The 17,535-nt window shown below is 40.5% G+C and overlaps 2 protein-coding genes across 2 annotated transcripts; one reads left to right on the top strand and one right to left on the bottom strand.

The window, feature by feature from the left end:
- Window positions 1-966: 966 nt before the first annotated feature.
- Window positions 967-8,143, bottom strand: nes (nestin). Its single transcript, XM_015949942.3, has 4 exons — window positions 7,189-8,143; window positions 6,158-6,282; window positions 4,542-4,615; window positions 967-4,015 (listed from the first exon to the last, which is right to left on the bottom strand). The coding sequence occupies exons 1-4, from the start codon at window positions 8,017-8,019 to the stop codon at window positions 1,371-1,373; spliced, it is 3,675 nt and encodes a 1,224-aa protein (XP_015805428.3). The 5' UTR covers window positions 8,020-8,143; the 3' UTR covers window positions 967-1,370.
- A 987-nt stretch (window positions 8,144-9,130) lies between these two features.
- LOC107379260 (C-type lectin domain family 12 member B) lies at window positions 9,131-12,126 on the top strand. The gene is made up of 7 exons (XM_015949940.3): window positions 9,131-9,316; window positions 10,135-10,212; window positions 10,528-10,647; window positions 10,960-11,304; window positions 11,388-11,551; window positions 11,654-11,766; window positions 11,844-12,126. Exons 1-7 carry the CDS (start codon window positions 9,250-9,252, stop codon window positions 11,971-11,973), a joined length of 1,017 nt encoding a protein of 338 aa, XP_015805426.3. The 5' UTR covers window positions 9,131-9,249; the 3' UTR covers window positions 11,974-12,126.
- Window positions 12,127-17,535: the final 5,409 nt, after the last annotated feature.

Here is a 17,535-nt window from a genome sequence, read left to right as displayed (position 1 = left end):
TCACTAATGAAAGTCGAGGAAGAAGAGATGACGTCACAGATTTGTAATTTTTGCAGAGCCGCCATTTGGGACAGCTGAATGCCCGTAGGAGACTCCAGTGACGCTTTGTTGAGTCTGTTGCTGCAAGGTCACTTAAACTGATTTGTTTCCAAGTCGCTGTGTGTGTAAACACACACACACACACACACACACACACACACACACACACACACACACACACACACACACACACACACACACACACACACACACACACACACACACACACACACACACACATACACACAGCCTCTCTTATCAAATCCCAGAGGATAGATAGATGGATGTTGTTGGAAGGTTCCAAGCAGCTGTTTTCTTGACCTTAAGGATGTAAATGTTCTGAGTCAGAGAGCTTGTTGCTTTAAAAGTCTCACCAGCTATTTTCTTTATTTCTTTATGGAATTGAAATCAAAACTATTAATTTGCATGAAATACATTTTCATTGTTTCATCTTCATATTTACTAATGTGATTTATCAGTCATTGGTTCATTTTAAATCTGTAGAAACAACAAATGACAGAAAACCTGAAAATCTGTTGTCATGATTAAAAAGCAACTTGTAAAAATCAATTTGGCCATTTTCTACAAATTCACGGCTAGAAATAGAAAAATGTTTTAATTTTCTATATGCTTTTTAAAAAAATAAAAAGATTCAACTATATTTCAACTCATTTGTCTTTTATAGGTGTGTGCATTTGCTGGGTTGCTGTATAAACAAGCGTAATGCTAATTAGCAGACATGCTAAATGTGCTTTTCTGTGCTGGAAGACTGATCAGTGCGTTTGAAATTGATTCTATTAAGAACACAAAGTCATGTCAGAATTAGAACATGACTTATTGATATGTTTGCAGAGAAGATTTAATTAAATGCATGGATGAACCGTGCAGGAATGAGAGACGCAAACATTTCAAACATGACTCAGCACATTTAGGAGTCTACGGTTTATTCTTCTACTGTAAATATACCACAGTTTGATCATTACAGAAGGGAAATTAAAACCATTGAGTAAAACATGCAACGACAAAAGGAATAATTGCCTGGTGTCACTACAACAATAAAATACTCCCCCTTAGGTCTCATCGATTTTATTTTAGACTCCGATTAACTGATCAATACCTGTTTTGACTTCCAAATGAAAAGCTTTGTTCTTTCATGCTTTTCCTTCATGCAAGCACACAAACTCCTGAAGATGTACAGTAAAAGACTAACGTTTGAACGTTTAGGGAGAAGAAAGTTTAGTAAAAGGTCAGGTTAAGATAAAAGATTTTAAAATAGTTGGCACGCTGGATACAGATCTAAGAAATGCAGTAAGGCTAAAACGTGAAAACCTCTAACAGATGTGTTCAGCATCTAAAGACTGATCTAGCTCTTCTCTACATTCTTCTTCTTCTCCGGAGGACCATGATTCAGCCTCACCTTCAGATTCCTCAGAATAGAACAACACGTTCTTTTGTTCCTGCTCCTTCACAGCAGCTTTGGCTTTAGACGCCTCAGCATCGAACTCGGAGTTACCATTTACCACCGCTGAGTTTTCCAAACTCTCACTAACCTGGTTGTCAGTAAATCCTTGATTTTTGTTTGATTGCTCCGAGGGTTCCATGTGAGAATCCTCTGGTTCATAAGAGGCTCCGCTCTCCAAGGAGGACACCCAGAAATCCTTCTTCACCTCAGAGGGGAAAAGCTCACCTGTTGCATCTTTCACAATGAAGATGTCGTTTTCATCAGGTGCATCGTCAGGGGACATTTCAGCAGGCTCTTCTGGGTTTATTACATCATCATCAGCTGATTCTAGCATATCGTCATCATCCTGGTTCTGGTCTCTGATGTCAAACTGCTGCTTTGGGTTTTCCAGGACTTCCCAATCAGCTGTTTCTGGAGGATCAGGAAGCATGTGAAAGTCCTCAGAGACGTGTTCCTGGGACTTACTAAATGTTTGCTCTGGGATTTCAGGGGAGGCTGTTAGATCCTCCTGGCTTTTGTCCTCTGCTGGTACCAAGAACACAAAGTTTGGATCCTGTGGGTTTGGGGTTTCTATTAAATCTTTGAAATCTGTCGGACTGGAAAGATCCACATCAGCATGAGGCACCATGGATCTGTTGTCTTCGTCTTCTTCTCCATTCTTTGACTCATTCAAAGTTTCCTGAGCTTCGTTTTGGACTTGGACTTGGTCTTCCTCCACACTATTTGTTTGATTCATGTCTGCATTTGGATCTCTAAAGAGCTGTTTGTCTGAAGCTTGATCTTCCTTTAAAGCATGTTCACAGTTTAAACTTATCCCAAGCTCACTTGACGACGAGTCACTCGCTCTTTCAGCCTCCACTGGCTCGTTCACCTCAACAGAATCATTGTCCGTTTTTAGGAGTTTATCTCTGACTTGCTGCTGCACTAAATCAGCACTGAAGATATGAGCTGGCCACATCTCTAGTTCCTGTTCCTCTCCAAGGTCTACATTACTCCTTTCCACATCTTCTGTTTCTTTTCCGGAAGGTTCCTCTCCAGTGTTCTTCAGCTTCTCCTCATTCAACAGTGAAACGTCCTCACTCACTATTGAACCTTGGCTGATGTCCCTGTCTTCAGCATGGGTGTATCCCAGATTATATTCTTCATCCATAGTTTCCTCTTCCACTTCCTCACACAGATCCTCCATGGTCCCAAAGGCCTTTGACTTGCCATCACTCCACGCTCCGATTCCTGCCTCTTCCATTTTTCGTTCCTGCTCACCTTCGCTGGACTCGCTCTCGTCGACGTGTGACGCTAGCGTGTTGGCATCTGTGTCGTCGCTCTTGTATCGGATCAGGGGGCGAGTGTCGGCCAGAGTGTTTTCTTGAGCATAGCTGTCGCCCTCCAGCTCCGTCCTCCAGGACACAGACACATTCTGAGAGTCCTCTTCATCGTGTTCTTCTTCTTTTTCTGCAGGTGGAGCAAGCTCTTGGTCCAACATGGTGACTTGTTCATCTTCTGCTCTCATGATCATCATTGAAGGAGCCATGCTTTCGTTATGATGAGCTTCCCTGACCTCTTCCTCTGGTTCTTTTGCTGATATGTCTTCTTCTGGCTCAGCATGTTGGTTTTGATCTTCGTTTTTCACATCGTCCTGAATCTTGACCTCAACCTTCCTCTCTATGACGCTGTCCCATGTGTCCATCTCTTCTCCATCTGGATACAACTTATCCTCGGCTTCCTCTGTGTATGTTTCCATTGAAGTACTTGGTTCTTCTCTCATCACTGCTACTTCCTCGTTGGAAATGTTTTCATCACATTCTGCAGATTCTACGCTACTAGGTCTGGACTCAACGGTTGGTTCAAGCATTGCTTCAGTTTCACAATCGGATGTTTCTCCTTGAACATCATCTACGTCTTTGTCAGCTTGCTGTGTATCTCCTGCATCGGTTTGGACCTGGAGCCGTTGTTCATCTTCTTCTTCTTTCTCCAAGTCTAAAACTGTTTCTTCTTCCTCTGTGACTTGGTGAGGTTCCTCTTTCTCTTGGAAATTGCCCGATATAAGGCTGGGTGTTGTGAAGTCATGAAGGTCAGCTCCATCATCTGAAGGTGGTCCACTGCTGAAGATGGACTCAACTTTTTGACAAACAACTGACTCAACAGGATCAACAATGTTCCACACTTCTTTTTGTTCATCTTCTAAGGATTTAGCAGATCCCTCTTCCTCATTCAAAGGTAACGAAGGCTCTGCATAGGCGACCTTCTCATGAACCTCCAGAGGTCTGTCAGCAGCTTCATTCTGGACTATTTTGAGACATGGGCTTTCTAATGCAGCCAATTTTGCTGCATCTTTATCGGATATGCTTGAAATCTCCTGAGTTTGGTTGAAAATTGCAGGTTTTTGACTTCTGAGTTGTGTTTCCGTAGCCGTGGGTCCCATTACGCCAAAGACGGATGGGGGGAATGCCGTCTTGAGGCTTGCAGACATCTGGGTCTGGTAATTCCTTTTAACCCCACGAGAGCTCAGAGCTGCATCTGTGGAAAACAGAAGTCATGAATAAACAATGAGCTAAGCTACTGTAGTAACAACGATTACTTGTACAAACAAGCCATATAAGCGATGAAACCCTGCCTTATATTCTATGTGATGGTGTATAGAAGATGATCCTTGTGTGAGGACTGGTAGGAGCACCAAGGCATTACTAAACGCATGTTCTACTGTGAGTTTGAACACTAATGGGGAGATATTGATCGTCATTTCCTTTCATTGCTGTCCAGGATATGGGAAAGTGAGGCCATATGGCTCAGTACCCACTGGGGTCTGTTGTAGGTGGCTTATGTTACAGGACCCAGTGTGTCTGCCTCAGCCTGCTCCATCGAGCCACTCCACCGGTCCTCAGCAAGACAAATACAATCACAAATCACATCAAACATGCCTCCTACTCCTAGAGGCTTTTACTCGGGCTAAGTGGAAATATACCACCAGTAAAAGTACAAGAAAGAGTAAAGGAGTCGATTCATGTGGCAGTAAAGTGGCAGATCCTATGTTTACTCTGATTACCTCTGATAGAAGCGCTTCTTGGTTTATTCGACAGAAGCGCGTCCGCCCCGAGGCTTTCGCAATCCAGCAGAGCTCTGGAAACCACGAAGATGAAAGAAAATACATTTTAAAGTTGTTCAGCCTTTAGCACACATGAAATATTTGATTTAAGATCTGGAGGCAGACATGATGCTGCACACAGAGCTGTGGGTGGGAAAAGGAGTGCTGCACTGAGGTCTGTTGTTATGGTAATAAAAGAAAGGCCCCATCTATTGAGGAGCCATCTGCAGAGCACGCGCGCACACACACACACACACACACACACACACACACACACACACGCACGCACGCACGCACGCACGCACACACACACACACACACACACACACACACACACCAGCTCTCATTCCAGCACAGACATGTATAATGATCTGCACTGACCCAGTTTGGACCAAAAAAAGCTAAATGTGTTGTTTAAATAAATGTAACAACAGTTTCATGAAGAGTGGATGATGCTGAGATTTGTCCTCCAGCCGTGTCCTCTCCCCACTTTCTCCCCCGTTCTGATACTCTAGACTCCCCTTGCTCATAAATCGGTAGCTGCTTGTAGAGAAAGGGTGAGGGTCAATGCTTTAGGGAGGAGGGGAGTGGGAGTACGAGAAAGGAGACACCACTGTGGAGCTACATAATGGACATGTTGGTCTGTCCAGGGCGGGAGACGCTGGGCTCTGGTCCAGACGAATGGTGCAGACGTGAACACGTGTTTGTTTCTGAGCAAAACGTCATATTAAGCCATATTTCTGTCTCCTTTAAATGTGATAAAATAACAATTTACATTGTTTTATTCATTTATGAAATCTGAAGTGTTTTACAAATACTTTTTTTATTTTGTTTTGTACTTTAAAAAAATACTAATTTTGATTCTAACAATAGGATTTATGCCTTACGAATATTTCAATTACAAGATTATAACCCTTTAATTAGCAGGTAAACTAGTTATTAGGGTAGTTTTTAATCTATCTTTTACCACAAACTTGACATAAATGGGGAAAAAACCACGTACATAAAGTATGGAAAAGTTAAAAAAAATTTACCAAACAGTAATGTTTATATAATATCACACATTCTGATTATATTTAAGCCATTTTGGCTGATATGGATGAACTAATAAAGAGATTTTTTAGGCTAGAGGGTTAAACTCATAACAGTTCACAAAAGATTTGTGTCAAAACCTCAAATGTCTTATATTTTCACCATAATAGTGATAAAATTTGAGTTATTATTACTTGAAACGAAACCAGGAAATGACTAATAAGGGACTTTAGTGAAACACCGGCTGATGCTAGAGCTGTCACTTAGTGGAGGTTACTAATGGAAACTTGCATCATTTTAAATTGTTTATCTCATTACATAAGTGTGACATGCCCAAATATATCTAATTTTACCTGATGGCTGAGTGATGTCATCGCTTTTAAGTCCAAACTAATAAGTAGTTATCAAAATTAAACAAAAACTCCTTAAACTACCTTAACCCTAAACCTGTCTTTATTTTCAAATTCAACACAATTCTGACAGAAGATACGCTTATTTTGGGTCTTGTTTTTTTGATCCTGATTATCCCTCTGCTTTTCTGGTACCTGTATGTTGCCACTTCCAGGCCAAGCGACATCTTCGTCTGCATCAGGCCTCGGTTCTCTTGAATCAGGTGATTGATCTGCAGGGCCAACTCCTCCTTCTCCATCTCCAGACATTCTAAGTGTTCCTGCAAAAACAGGAAGTCAAAAATGGAGTCATCGTGCAAAGATGAACCGTTTCTGTTTGTTATTCTTGGTGGTTGGAGTCGTTGCTAAATTTAATTGAAACAACCCAGAATTAAAAGAGACCCACCTTCCCCTCCCACGTCTGTCATCTACGAGGAACGAGTTCTGAGAAATGGTTGCTTCACCCTTTAGACCTCACAGTCACCCAGAAGTAATGCGATCAACCCCGACTCACACAAACGTGGCTTCCAGTGGCTTTCAGATGTTTTCATTCCTTTCGAATTTTAAATGAACCAAAAAGCTGAAGGAGCTCAAAGATGTCAAGTGAAACATTCTCGAATCTTCATTCCCAGAAGCTAAAAGGATGCTACATGCTACATGAAGAACATTTTACACCAAAGTTTTGTAACCAATTATTGTGCAGCGGCAGAAAAACGACCGTTTTTAAATTCTCGTCTGAAGCTGCCATGGAGAGTTTATGATTAGCTGTAGTTTGTTCCTCCAAATAGACACTTTTCTTCATTTACTCATCTTGTCTGATTGCACGTCTCTAACAGCCACAGCAGTTCTCACACAGACCCACCAAAGGCAAGTTTAAAAACGGTTTAGTTTCCAAATGAGGTGCTTCTTTCAAAAACTTTGTAAAAGAGGACATTTTAAAAAGTCAGTAAACTAACACACACACACACACACACACACACACACACACACACACACACACACACACCTTTAAGCATTCATGCTAGTTGCATAGTCATCAGTGTTGAGCAGTCAGCTGAAGCTTGCAGCAGATACGTGTTTTTATTAATTCCAACATGTTGCAAGAAAAACATGAAAAGGCCAAAAATTCAAGACTACCTCATCTCTCTTGACTGATGTTTACATCCTATCAGGTAAGTCTCACTCACCTGAATCTGCTGGATCTCCTGGTGGTGCTCCCCTCGGCATTGGGCCACAGCCTTCTCCAGGTGCATCCTGACATCCTGAGCTGAGGAGATCTCCTTCTCCAGGGCTTGAAGCTTCAGCTGGCTCGCCTGTTTTTCCTGGCAGACTTGACTCAAGTGGCTCTGGGTCTGGTGGAGCGACTCTTCTAGTTGAGCTATCTGGCCCTGATAGGCCTCTGAGGCCTCCTGCCACGCTCGGTTTGCTTTCTCAGAAAACTCCTGGCCCATCCTGAGGAGGTCTGGAGTATGATTGCTCCTTTGAGCCATCAGTGGAGGTGCTGTGGATCTGGATTGGGTCAGTTTGGCCTCCATGTGAGCCACATCATCCTCGTGGGTTTGAATTAGATGTTTCATCTCATGCTTCAGCTGACTGACTTTCTCCCTGAGCCAGATCTGTGCTCTCTCCTCCTCCTCCAGCTCCCTCCTGCTTTGCTCCATCTTCGTCTTGACCATCACTTTGGCTTGGGCCTCCCTCTGTCTCTGCAGCTCCAGATCCTGAAGCTCCTCATTGAGCTTCTCAACCTCCAGCTCAGTGAGAACCCTCTCTCTCCAGGCTGCCTCCACGTCCAGCCTGGCCTGCTGCAGCTCTTCCAACAGGCCCTCCCTCCTCCTCTGGGCCCCCTGATGGTTGTATCTCAGAGCTTTTATCTCATTTGCAAGCAGCTCATTTTCCTCCTCCAGAAGTTTGACCCGGCTAAGGTAGGTCTCCAGGCGCCTGTTCAGGTCCAGCATCTGTTGCTTTTCTTCACCGAGGTGGTTCGGATGGAAGGTTCTTCTCACACTGTGAAACTCCATGTCAGAGTTTTAATTAATCAAGGCGCCACTCCGAGCTTCAGTTTGTGAAAAGGCTGTGTGTGTGTCTCTGGCCAGGCTGGAGTCAGCGTGCTGGGGAGTCTGGAATGAGTGGGTCTCCCGTGACTGCCAGCGAGACACTCCCCTTTCATACTGGGCTTAATGAAGGGGATGGGTCCATGGGACAAAAAGGGAGGAGGGATAGAGAGGGAGGAGACCGGGAGCTGGGGAGGAGAGTTAGGAGGAAGAATAGAAAGGGAGAGACAGGAAAGAGGGAGGATATTGAAGATGAGATTGGAAAGCTGTAATGAGCTGATCGGAAATGATGCAAAAGAGCAGATGGGGCGGTGATGTCATCTAAAAGATTAACTCCTTCACAGCTGCAACATCTTTTCCAGTTTAGGATGCAGCATTTCCCAGTTTAACAGTGTGGTATTGATGGGCTGCAGCTCATCGTTTCATTGGCTGTTGTTGCTTTCCTTTGCCTGAGGGGGAGATTTTCACGTCAATGAAAAAGGAGTCAAAGTCAGCAAGTTTGAGTGTGTGTGTGTGTGTGTGTGTGTGTGTGTGTGTGTGTGTGTGTGTGTGTGTGTGTGTGTGTGTGTGTGTGTGTGTGTGTGTGTGTGTGTGTGTGTGTGTGTGTGTGGCATTAGCAAAATATATCATGGAACACAGGAACATTCAGTGAAAGTTATGATCTAGCATGCTTAATTGACTTGGAGTCAACCCAATTCAACGTGAAACATCCAAACAACATTAGCAATCTAAAAATGACAAACTTTATTTATTTTATAGGTGTTAAAGCTAACATTTGCTGTGTTAGTAGCTGGAAACCGTTCCTATCCCTATCACACACTCCAAGAAATACTTGCATAAAATCTTTGCTAAAAATCAGTAGGAGCCAAATTTCTTTGTCTGTTACCAAAATATATAATAATTCATATCTAAACTGAAGTAAACGCCAAAGTCTGGAACAAGAAGTCCAAATCGTGTAGGTGTGTCCGTACACACACACACACACAGATGGATGTACATCATAATAACACCCAAACTGTGAATATTTCACTCCTTTCCACTTGAGGCTTACATGCAAATTATTGTTAAACTAAAAGCAGAAGTTTTGACGTCTCAGGGCTGAGAGCGAGACACTTGCCAAAACGGAAACATTTACTTCTCCGTTGCTCAAATTTGTGGTTTATCTGTTGGACCCAACTTCTCAGTCGGGCTGAGGAGATGGCAGAGGAGGACGTTCAATACGCTTCAGTGACTTTCAAAAATAAGAACCAGTCCCAGGAAAGGCGTAAGTTAAGCTGTTTACCCATCTGTAACGGTTATTGTTTAATGTAATTCTGTATCATTTATCATACTTGGTATTTTTCATAACGGCTTGAGAAATAACCAAAACAGGAAGTGCAGTTCAGAATGAATTTGTAACATTTAAAAGTGGAAGAATGAAAGTGTCTCACAGCTTTGTTCACTAGCGAGGGAGCGGTGGAGATTGATAGGCTGGTGGGGGCAACGTGATGTAGAGGCGAGGCACCTGATTTATAGACTAGTCTATGTTCCAGCCCTCACCTGTGGTCGTGAGCTTCAGGTAATGACTGAAAAAACAAGAACAGACATGCAGGCAGTGAAGACAACGTGGCTGGACTCAGCCTTGGAGGTCCCAACGGTGGGTACCAGGCCAGAGATGCTGCCCCTGCAACCCAGATAGTTACAGGAAGATAACTTTAGATTCTAGGGTGACGATTACTAGAATAAATAAATGTCCAATCAGTTTTTTGACATGTAGCAAAAACTGACAGAATTCTGCAATGCTGAGAATACTTCTAATAAACTGCTCACGGACATTAATTTACCCATAAACAAGCAGCATTGTTTTCCTTTTATTACACAATGATCTAAACTTCCTCTCTGTTCAAAATACTCACTTGAGTGTGTTTGCACGTTCAGGTTCCTATAGCGTGCATTTAAGTTCTTTGTTGTTGAAGACGACTCTAATATCTCCAAGCTGTGCACAGAAAAGAGGAAGAACCCACTGATGATTAAATAAGAATAGATTATTAAACTGATTTAAAAGAGATTTTATAGCTAATAACTAATATTTGAATCTTTCAGCTAAACGTGAAGAAGATACTGTGTATGACAATGTGAGGGTGAACCATAAAACCACCCAGGAAACTCCGGATGCAAAAGGTCAGTAAAAATAAAGAAATGTATGTATTTATTTATTTATTTATTGATAAATAAATTAGAATTGATTAATTGATTAATTAATTAACAAATTATTGGTATTATGATATAATAATAATGTAGTATAGTTATAATAATAATAATAATAATAATAATAATAATACATTTTACCATTCCAAGTAGGACTTGGTGAGATAGTTTGATGTTTATTTCAATAATAAAATGTGGGATTTTCTCAAAGTTTTTAACTGAAAGTAATGTTTAAAATTCAGAGTCACAAATGCTGAAGTATTTTTGTTTCCGTTGTCGTTGCTTCAGGAGGACTTTTGTCAGAAAAGGAAGAAGAAAAATGTTGTCAAAACTATAAACTGTTGGCTGTTTGTTTTGGAGTCATTTGCCTTGTTTTGTTGTTGAGCATCGTTGGATTCGTTCTCTACGGTGAGTGTGTGACAACAATCACACATCCTGTAAAAAAGGGGTTGTCATGGTGGGTTTGCTGACTTTGTCACCCTGTGAAAACAAGGCAATCAATCTGTTTCTAAAAAAAGTTTCTAAAAAATTGAAAATGTCTAAATCAAAGCGGTTGGCCTCCCTAGATCCAAACGCTCATTCTTTTTTTTTTATTATTATTATTTATTTATTTTTATGTTTCTATTTCACATTATTTTAAACTGAACACTTCACACATTTAAAAACATTACACAAAGTGCATTTCCACCATCTATTAAGACACGTATTTTTGTTTTGCAGTTGCATTAATTCACAAGAGTGATGAAAACAACCAGTTGAAAGCCAACCAATCAGCTCGGCAAAAGGAAAACGAGAACCTGACAAACTTTAAAATCAAACTGAGTGCAGATGTTGTGAATGTGACGGGCATGTTTGACAACCTGAAAAAAAACTTTACTGTTCTAGAACTCAAGGTCACAAGTCTGACAGCAGAAAACCAAAACCTGACGTCACAAAATGAGAAGCTGAAGACGAGCGAGAAAATCCTCACGGAACGGGTTCAGATGTTGGAGAAAAATCTGACTGAGTTCAACGTGGTTCTGCTTCAGAGGGTCATGGATAACTACTGTCCTAAAGAAAATAACGGTGTGTGACGGATCTCACTGTAATAAACAACAATAACAATGATGCCCGTTGTGATGTTTATCAGTTTATCTTTGTTGTTCCAGACAGGAAGTGTAAACCTTGTCAGAAAGACTGGAACCAGAAGGAGTCCAGCTGTTATGTATATAATAATGCTAAAGGTGCTGAGCAGAGAAGCTGGGCAGGAGCACAAGATGACTGCAAAGAAAAATTGTCTAGTCTGACTGTTATTTCTGATGAAAATGAAAAGGTATTGAAATAACTGAAAAAAAACTTTTTAGAAGTAATATTATTGCTGTGTCAAAGCTGTCAAACAGAAATCACGTCTGATTCTTTTTTCATGTTTTCCCAGACTCACGTCTTTACTATCAGTGCTCCGGAAGGTGGAATCAGTGGATTCTGGATCGGTCTCAGAGCCGTAAACAGGACATGGAAATGGATTGATGGAACTGACCTGATCAACCAGTGAGAAACTTCATTTCTTAACACTTGGAGCTAAAACACATCAGCTTTGACATAACTAACGTTTTATCTCTTCTCAGGACGTGGGTGGATCAACCTGCTGCTGATGGTCAGTGTGTAACTTCTCTCAGAGGCTCTGGATGGAGATCAGTGAGCTGTGAGATCAAGAATGCATGGATCTGTGAAAATAAAGCCTTATCCATACCATAGATCTGAAACCTCAGAAATATTTTAAATTAGAGGTTCATTACATTTACCTTCAGTTTAACAATGTATTTCTGAGCATTAGTGTACATTAGTCTGAATGTCGGGGATTAACTGTTTGTCATGTTTGGCTGAGTTAATAAAGTTTTATGAGTTTGATCAACGTTTAGCAGCCAGATGATGAAAGCTGCAGTTAGAAATCTGAGAAGATGCTGCTGATGCTCTTTACAGGTTAGATCAGTCATCCTTGCTGTAATAATGAGAACTCTTCACTTTACCCACAACAAACTGTCTAGACAGAAAAACAGAAGTAAAAACCAAACAGTCCTCCTTTTCATCTACCACCCCCACCTGCTGCAGCTACACATCTAGAAGTTGCTTTTCTTCCTCCTAAACTGTAAATAATTTCATTAGAAACAATATAAGTACATTATGTACAGAGACATCCTAACGTTCACTTTTTGTGCATGTTTTAGAATTATATTAAAGTCTTTAATGTTTTTATTTCAGTGCAGGTATTTGTAAAATTTCTCATTCAAAACTGAAATTTTAGAAAAATGTTTATTACAACAATTAATGGTCCAAAATGTACATATCACAACTCAAAATGTAAATAAAATGCGGTTCAGGTATAATATCTGTAAATATTTGATGTAGTTTGTCATGCCGGCTTCAAAATGAAACTTTCATCTCTCAGCAGGTTCTCTTTGTGTTTTATCTTTATTACACTGAAGGTTTCTGAACCTCCTGCATCACAAACAGATGATTTAAACACAAAATAACGAGGGAAAACTGATTAATTTTAAACCTTTTTATACATGATGAGACCTGTTGGGAATCTGCATTTAAGTGAATTCTAAATGTAGACACAGTTGAACATGTGACTGATCTACATGTATCATCAAAACCTGATTATTTCATAAGGTATCATAACACCAGACTGAGATCAGATATTTGTCCTTCGTGACTAAAAATGTAGAATTTGGCTGAACATTTTAGTTTAATTTTCCATTTAAAATAAAAAGTTTACAGTTAAAATTTCTCTTTAATCAGTAGTTTAGTGATGCTCCGAGTCCTGTCCTGTCTAAAGCAGCCATTGCATCGTCTGCCCTTAATCCACAACTTTACTTTATAACAAGTTTCTGACATTTGATGAAAATGATAAATAACATCAGTGAGTTTAGACCAATTATTATTTACTTAAGTTTATCTGGACGTAGTTTAAATACATTTAATATTTATAATCTTTGTCCCTGCATGTGTAGCTTTCTCCAGAGCTGCAGCACTTCGTCATTAGACTAATGCTGCAGTTTCACCATCAGAGGGCGGTGTATCTCCATCTGACAATTGCAGCTGTTTTCACAGGATTTATTCATGTTGAATAATGAATCATGATCACATCCTGCAGAAACTAAATTACACGCAGCTCACACCCTGATGCTCATAGCCTAGTGAAGAAGTAATGATCATCTTTTTATTTAGTCAGAAACTTTAGAGAAACGTCTCTGATGAGGAAGCTGATTTGCAGATAAAGGAGGTTTGTGCACGGACTAAAAATTGATGTTTCACATTTAAAGCAGAACTGACAACCACACATTTTGTTGCAAAATGAGAAGTTCCACCCAGAGAATATTTTTATTCCTGCTTCTGGCTTTGTTGACTGTTGAAAATCAGGCTTTTGTTTCCATAATGAACAGAAAAGCACAAAGTCTGGCTGTTCGTTAAGAAAACCCAAATGTTTCCTCGTCTAAGGGTAGGAACACTTTATTACTGTCTTACTTCAGATTGAAAGATATATAATGGGTAAGGCAGAAGTAGGAGCAGTTCTACAAAAGCACATAAAACGGCTGCTTGAGGTAAAAATGTGGCAAAGTGAAGAAATTAACAAAACATGAACTTTAATAAATTTTTAATAACTTTTTTCTGGATAAATATTTGGGGGCCTTTGGATCTGGGAACAAAAAGTTTGTGGACAAAGTTGTCCACTAATATTTTAACATAAAAAAATCATAAAAATCTGATCGACTGAAGACAAAAATTACATTTCTGATCTGAGTTCTGGAGGAAATCGAAGAAGCTGATTATATTAATGCATCTGTGAGCTTTAAGAAGGAAGTAAAGGCGGCATCAGGTGTGTCATTGAAGCCATGAATATGAACCTAATATATTAATTATGTTAGATGTTTTAAGTTACAATAAACCACCACAATAAAACACATTTAGAGAGTCTGACTGTGTTAAATAATAAAGTGATGACCCCTTTTCCTCCATCATTCAGATGTTTGTACCTCTGGCAGCTTGTTGGCTCCTCCGAACCAACCAGGCCAACCGAACTCCACTACCCAGCATTCCCAGCGCATCATCATCCTCCACATCCACTGTGAGAAATTTAAAGAGGTTACTCTCTCTTTCCGAGCTTTTATCAAACATTTCTCAAATCAACTGTTTCCTTCTCTCTATCGGCTCCTCCTGTGTTACAGTAGCCACAATTATATGCTGTTTTATTTGATTAGATGGACGGGTTTACAGAAAGTATTCCCAAATGGTGTAATACAAAAACATTTAAACACAAGCCTTCTTTATCATCTTTAACACATGAAAATCACAAGCAAAATGATTCCCTGATGCATCAACGAGACATATGAATGTAAAATGTTCAGTTTTCTAAATAAAATGGATTAAAACACATTTTTTACAGAAATACAACTGTTTAAAAACTCATCCACATGTTTTTTTATTGTGGTTCTGATGGTAATAAAGTCTCAAAGGTTAAATTTAAAAACCATGCAATTTATCACACATTGAATCACCCACACACATTTCTTTGTGTTAGACAACAGTTACCTCTGTTATTTCTGACAACACAAAACAATTTACAGAACTAAAAAAAACTGATAAAGGGGATTTCAGCAAGTTTGGAGTCAGAACCAGGAGCTTGGTGGTCAAAATGAGCTCAGTGTGTGTTTATCCCAAAGAAGCATTGATGCCTACCGTCCTCGAGGACATAATGGTGGTGTGTACAGATCTCACTATGCCTAGAAATAATAATCAATAACAGGATGCAGTCATTATGTTTATCAGCTGATCTTTGTTGTTCTGGTGAGGACGTGTAAACCTTGTCAGGAAGGCTGGCTGTTGTACAAGCAGCTGTTATGTATTACGATGCTCCACCAGACAATCAGAGAACAGAAACGCACAAAGTCTGGCTGTTCGTTATGAAAACCCAAATATTTCCTCGTCTAAAGGTAGAAACACTTTATTACTGTCTTACTTCAGATTAAATGGTGTCTAATGGGTAAGGCAGAAGTAGAAACAATTCTAGAAAAGCACTTAATACAGCTGCTTGAGGTAAAAACTGTAGCAAAATGAAGAAGAAATGACAAAAAAATGAACTCTAATTCATTTTTAAATTACTTTTATTCTGGATAAATATTTGGGGACATTTGGATCTGGGAAGAAAACGTTTATGGACAAAGTTGTCCACTAATATTTATTATAAGACTAAAGACTGGATTAATGTTTCTGGTCTGTGTTCTAGAGGAAGTCGAGGAAGCTGATTATATTAATTCAGCCGTGAGATTTAAGAAGGAAGGAAAGCCAGCCTCAGGTTTGTCATCAACACCATGAGCATGAACTTATTACAGTTTTTCCCAATTGTTTACATACATTTCTTTTTATTCTCCCATCAAGCTTTTCTCAATTCTCTTTGCTGAATGACTCCCGGATGTTTACGGTGGCCACTCACAAATATAATGTCAGAGGGGATACATGCCTGCCCCGTAACAGAAGGGTTGCAGGTTAGATCCCAACTAAGTCTGTCACAATTGTTGTGCCCTTGAGCAAGACACTTCATCCTCTTTGCCCAACAGTGGTCAGAGGGATGGGTGGCGCCTGTGTTCAGCAGCCTTGCTTCCTACAGTGCTCCACAGGGCAGCTGTGGCTACGTTGTCATTGCCACCAGTGTGTGAATGTGTGGTTGAATGACTGCTTGTGTTGTAAAGGGCCTTGGGGGGTTGTAGAACCCTAGAAGGTGCTAATACATGCCTAAACTATTTTACCATGACAACAAAAACACTTTCTTTGGAATATGTAATTTTATAATATGTGTTTTTAGCAGGATGTGCAGTGGTTAGAGCTGCTGCCTTGCAGCAAGAAGGTCCTGGGTTCGCTTCCCGGCCTGGGATCTTTCTGCATGGAGTTTGCATGTTCTCCCTGTGCATACGTAGGTTCTCTCCGGGTACTCTGGCTTTCTCCCACAGTCCAGAAACATGACTGTTAGGTTAATTGTTCTGTTTAAAAATGTCCTTAGGTGTGTGTGTGTGTGTGTGTGTGTGTGTGTGTGTGTGTGTGTGTGTGTGTGTGTGTGTGTGTGTGTGTGTGTGTGTGTGTGTGTGTGTGTGTGTGTGTGTGTGTGTGGACTGGCTCTCTGTCCATGGTGTACCCCACCTGATTGCCCATTGACCGCTGGAGATAGGCACCAGTCCCCCGGTGACCCTACGTGGACAAAGCGGGTTCAGACGATGGATGGATGGATGGATGTTTTTAGCATCTTTAACACATAAAAATCACCAAAATGGACTTTCCGGATGTATTAACGAGACAAATTACTAACCTGGCAGTTTGCAAAGAAAATCAAGCTAAGAATATATTTTCTACAGTTAAACAACTAACAGAAGATCAGTGAGCTGTGAGACCAATAATGCATGGATCTGTGAGAAGAAGGCCTTATCAGTTTGAATTGGAACTATTTTAATACAGAGAGATTAGGAACATCTTTAGTTGTAAATATTCACTAAATGTATACAATCAGTTACTCACACTTTTTTTAACTGGTGGGTACTTTTCCAGCCTGCTCCAATAGTCTGTCAGGTCTTCACCTGAGTGTTTGTGTTGTCATGTTCAACTGGGTTGGTAAAGTTTAATGTTTATTAATTTAAGCAGACTGATGATTAAAAGTCAAGTAAAAAACCTGAGAAGATGCTGCTGATGCTCTTTGCAGGTTAAATATTTCGTTCTTGCTGTAATAATAACTGTCTAGACAGAAAAACAGAAGTAAAAACCAAACAGTTCATTTAGTTTATGTGTTGATCAACGCCTCCTGCAGCCAAATCTAAAAGTTGCTTCTCATAAACTATAACTTTTTTTTATTAGAAAAATTAGTATTTTGTGAGAAATCCAGACATAATTTTTTTATACATGTTTTATAATTTTATATTATAATCATTTTTATTTGAATCCTGCTTTTTGCTATAATGATTTTCAAATTTCAGATGTTAGAAAAATGTTTAACAGGCTGCGGGCGGGCCTGTGGGCTGGCCACTGATATCTCCCGGGACTCTACCGGCTGCTGGTTGTGCCCCCCAGGGGCGATCCTCTGTGCCTCTCGAGGGGGGCGGGGGCCTTTCTGGTTGCAGTCTCCTTGGGGTTCCTGTGTTCTGGGGCAGCACCTGGAACTCTGGGATTTGGAGCTCCCCCCGTCTCCTGTGCATCTTTGGGGGGGCGGATCTGTGGTCCCTCACACTCTCTGTTGGACGCTCCTATAGAGAAACCTTACATAAACAAGCGCGT

Source organism: Nothobranchius furzeri, chromosome 5 (genome assembly GCF_043380555.1).
Source record: "Nothobranchius furzeri strain GRZ-AD chromosome 5, NfurGRZ-RIMD1, whole genome shotgun sequence".
In the NCBI taxonomy this organism is placed as follows: domain Eukaryota; kingdom Metazoa; phylum Chordata; class Actinopteri; order Cyprinodontiformes; family Nothobranchiidae; genus Nothobranchius; species Nothobranchius furzeri.
Note: the sequence above shows the minus strand (reverse complement) of the source record. Positions and strands in the feature narration are given on the sequence as shown.

Coding starts and splice junctions, on each gene's coding strand:
- LOC107379260 (XM_015949940.3), top strand. CDS start 9,250: ATGGCAGAGGAGGACGTTCAATACGCTTCAGTGACTTTCAAAAATAAG. Junction 10,213..10,527: donor GGAAACTCCGGATGCAAAAG/GTCAGTAAAAAT, acceptor TCGTTGCTTCAG/GAGGACTTTTGTCAGAAAAG. Junction 11,767..11,843: donor GGAACTGACCTGATCAACCA/GTGAGAAACTTC, acceptor ATCTCTTCTCAG/GACGTGGGTGGATCAACCTG.
- nes (XM_015949942.3), bottom strand. CDS start 8,019: ATGGAGTTTCACAGTGTGAGAAGAACCTTCCATCCGAACCACCTCGGT. Junction 6,283..7,188: donor AGGAGATCCAGCAGATTCAG/GTGAGTGAGACT, acceptor CTGTTTTTGCAG/GAACACTTAGAATGTCTGGA. Junction 4,016..4,541: donor AAGAAGCGCTTCTATCAGAG/GTAATCAGAGTA, acceptor TGTTTTCCACAG/ATGCAGCTCTGAGCTCTCGT.